General features: G+C 41.9%; 1 protein-coding gene across 6 annotated transcripts in view; it reads right to left on the minus strand.

The window, feature by feature from the left end:
- The window catches only part of SPAG9 (sperm associated antigen 9), a 148815-nt gene that overhangs the window by 29334 nt on the left and 116207 nt on the right, over nucleotides 1–3274 (minus strand). For all 6 annotated transcript variants that reach the window (XM_012811540.2, XM_023519218.1, XM_023519219.1 and 3 more), the window contains 4 exons: nucleotides 2858–2987; nucleotides 1837–1926; nucleotides 1410–1577; nucleotides 800–971 (listed from right to left, as the gene is read on the minus strand). In XM_012811540.2, the coding sequence (XP_012666994.1) occupies nucleotides 800–971; nucleotides 1410–1577; nucleotides 1837–1926; nucleotides 2858–2987 (560 nt within the window). The remainder of the gene's footprint in view (nucleotides 1–799; nucleotides 972–1409; nucleotides 1578–1836; nucleotides 1927–2857; nucleotides 2988–3274) is intronic.

Here is a 3274-nt window from a genome sequence, read left to right on the forward strand (position 1 = left end):
AGCGACTGCCTCAGCCTCCCAAGTAGCTGGGACTACAGGCGCCCGCCACAACGCCTGGCCATTTTTTGGTTGAAGCCATCATTGTTGTTTGGCGGGCCGGGCTGGGGATTTGAACCCACCACCTTGGGTGTATGTGGCTGGCGCCTTAGCTGCCTGAGCCACAGGCGCCGAGCCTCTTTACTTTTTAAATTAATGCTTTAATATCATACATTGAATCTAGAACTTTATTTATTTAATTTTTTTTTTTTTTTGAGACAGAGTCACTATGTCACTCTTGGTACAGTGCCATGATGTCACAGCTCACAGCAACCTCAAACTCTTGGGCTTAAGCGATTCTCTTGCCTCAGCCTCCCAAGTAGCTGGGACTACAGGTACCTACCACAACACCTGGCTATTTTTTAGTTGCAGCTGTCATTGCTTTTAGCTCGCCTGGGCTGGGTTCAAACCCGCCAGCCTCAGTGTATGTGGCCGGCACCCACTGAGCTACGGGCACCGCCCGAATCCAGACTTTAGAAGACCATTCCTTACTAATCAACCTAAACAGCCCCTTGTCCTCTGCCTCCCAGTTATCTTCTCACATTGCTACTGTTTTATTTTCCTCATGGTATTTTTCACTATCTAAAAATTGTTTTTTCAATGGTTTCCAGTTTATTTTCAATCTTTCCCAACTATAACATAAACTCCATGAGAACAAGGTGCCTATCTAGATCTCCAGCAGCCAAATCAGTTCCCATCAGGAAGGAAGTATGGATGGAGGGAAAAAAGGAAGGGCCACAGATAGGGCATGCCTCACTCTCACCTGGTACACTTGCAATGCACAGAATATGAGAGTTGCAGACAGTGAAACTGTCCAGGATGTTGCCTGGCTGAACAGCATCAATGATGATAACTTTTGTGGCTGAATGAGTGCTGGTGCAGATCCAGACTAGACTGGATAATTCTTCTTGATTTTTTAACTCCTTCTGCTGTTCCTAAGGAGATAAAGTAAGGAAAATGAATGAATGATATATGTATGCAAATATTCTTAAAGCTGTGTTGTTACAATAAAAGGCAATACTATTTTTGAAAATTTATTTCCAGATTATTTGGATGGGTAAAAATACAACTATTTATCAATATTAATTAGATTAAAAACCTAGTAGTGAGAGCAGATCAGTGATAAAAAATGTTCTAATATTATGTTTGTGGCAGTGATTACATAGGTGTATACATTTGTCAAAACTCTGACCTGCAGCCATTTCAAGTGTTCACTTTATTGTATGTAAATCAAGAAAACTAACTTAAAGGGGGGAGGAGTAAGTAAAGGCATAGTAATCCCAGTCAGAAGATGGACTTAGAAGTAAATTTTGGATCAATGAGGGCTAAACTAATAGTCTCATAAACCAGGTCAAATATTAATGTCTACTTACCTTAAGTTCCTGATCTAACTTATCTAAACTGCTCTGAGATGCACTTCGCTGTTTACTGCTTTCCGTATCCAAACCAGCAACATCCTTGTAAAATACACTTGCTCCAATGACCGAGCCACCATCTCTGGTCTTCCCACCAGACAAGTTGACTCCAACAGCACACCACAGCTTCTCAAGTAGGGGGGAAAAGGGGCATTTATTAAATCTAGAAATGTGAAGAAAACACTTTTCTTTTCACGTTTTCTGATTTTCTTAAAATTCTAGTTATTTACACTTTAAAAAAGTGGTTTATATATAGGTCTTTACTATAGTCTAAAACTATAAAATGAACAAAATGAACAACAGAAGTAGTATTTACATTTTTTTGGCCTTAGGAAAAAAACTTATCTAGAATTTAGGAAATGTTTCAAGTTCACCATAAACTTACCTTCATTGATGTATCTTTTTCATCTAGAGGTCTGAGATAGACAGGCACAGGTAAATTTTTCATCTTATTTTCACCTTGACCATTGGTTACCTAATGGTGTAGGATGGGAGAAGTCCTCATTAAAAACAGACTTTTGTTTTCTTTTTTTTTTGGGGTGGGGGGAGACAGAGTTTCACTATGTGAGACTGGCTCCCCAGTCCATGTGTTTGTGGCTGCCACCCTAGCTACTGAGCTACAGGCACTGAGCCTAAAAATGGACTTCTTACAGAATCACTGAGACATGGGCAAGCACTGTTATTACATGTTAACTCCTTGAAATCAAGTTTACGTTGATTTTGTCATTCTTATTTGAAAATAAGTAGAAAAATCAAGTAGCATTTACATAAAATAAACAAGACAGTATGGGAAGTCAGAGGACAGGCACTATTCGCATGCATGTGCACACGTGTTTGTATACAGATGTGTGAGTCTTGTAGGAGTAGGGCATATGGAGCAGGCAAAGTTCCTGAAGACCTCAGGTTTTGTTTTGTTTTGAGACAGAGTCTCACTATGTTGCCCTCGGTAGCGTGCCGTACAGTCATAGCTCACAGCAACCTCCAACTCTTGGGCTTAAGCGATTCTCTTGCCTCAGCCTCCCAAGCAGCTGGGACTACAGGCGCCCGCCACAACACCCGGCTATTATTTGGTTGTAGCTGTCATTGTTGCTTAGCTGGCCCAGGCCGGGTTCGAACCCTCCAGCCTTGGTACATGCGGCTAGCACTGTGCTACGGTCACTGAGCCAAGACCTGAACTAAGTTTTAAGTGAACAAATTGAAAGGCTTCATGCCAATGCTTTTTCAAACTTAAAATTTAAATAATCCTAGTTTTCAAAGTATCACCACCCTAAGCACTGCTCTAACCCGTGCTGAGCCCAGGCAGCTGGAAATGAGCAGGCCTGTGGTGTGTACTGCAATTCCTCACACGCAAGCATATTACCTCCCCGCTACTCCCCACTGACGTTCTCACCATGTTCGCACGTTACCTGTTTGTACTTCTGAGGCAGACTCCAGCCAAAAGCCTGCACTCTACCATCTTCCTTCTGAACATGCGCCTTTACCTGACGATACTGTTCTCTCTTTTGTTCTCTGCGTAAGGCTAAACTGGCTTCAGTTCTAAAAGGATAAGAACATTTCCTTTTCAAGTTCAATGAATACAACAGCTTTATCTTTCCTCTCCAATCATAAGCGTAAAAACAGTAAAAAATTAAATGATTTCAAATTTATTCAGAATACAACAGCTTTAAAAAGTGTTACATTATGGAGCTGGGAGTGGTGGTTCATGCCTGTAGTCCCAGCTACTCGGGAGGCTGAGGCAAGACGATCACCTGAGCCCAAGAATTTGAGGTTGCTGGGTGGCAACTGTGGCTCAAAGGAATAGGGCACAGGCCCCATATGCCAAG

Source organism: Otolemur garnettii, unplaced genomic scaffold (genome assembly GCF_000181295.1).
Source record: "Otolemur garnettii isolate 467f Iridium unplaced genomic scaffold, OtoGar3 scaffold00162, whole genome shotgun sequence".
Lineage (NCBI taxonomy): Eukaryota > Metazoa > Chordata > Mammalia > Primates > Galagidae > Otolemur > Otolemur garnettii.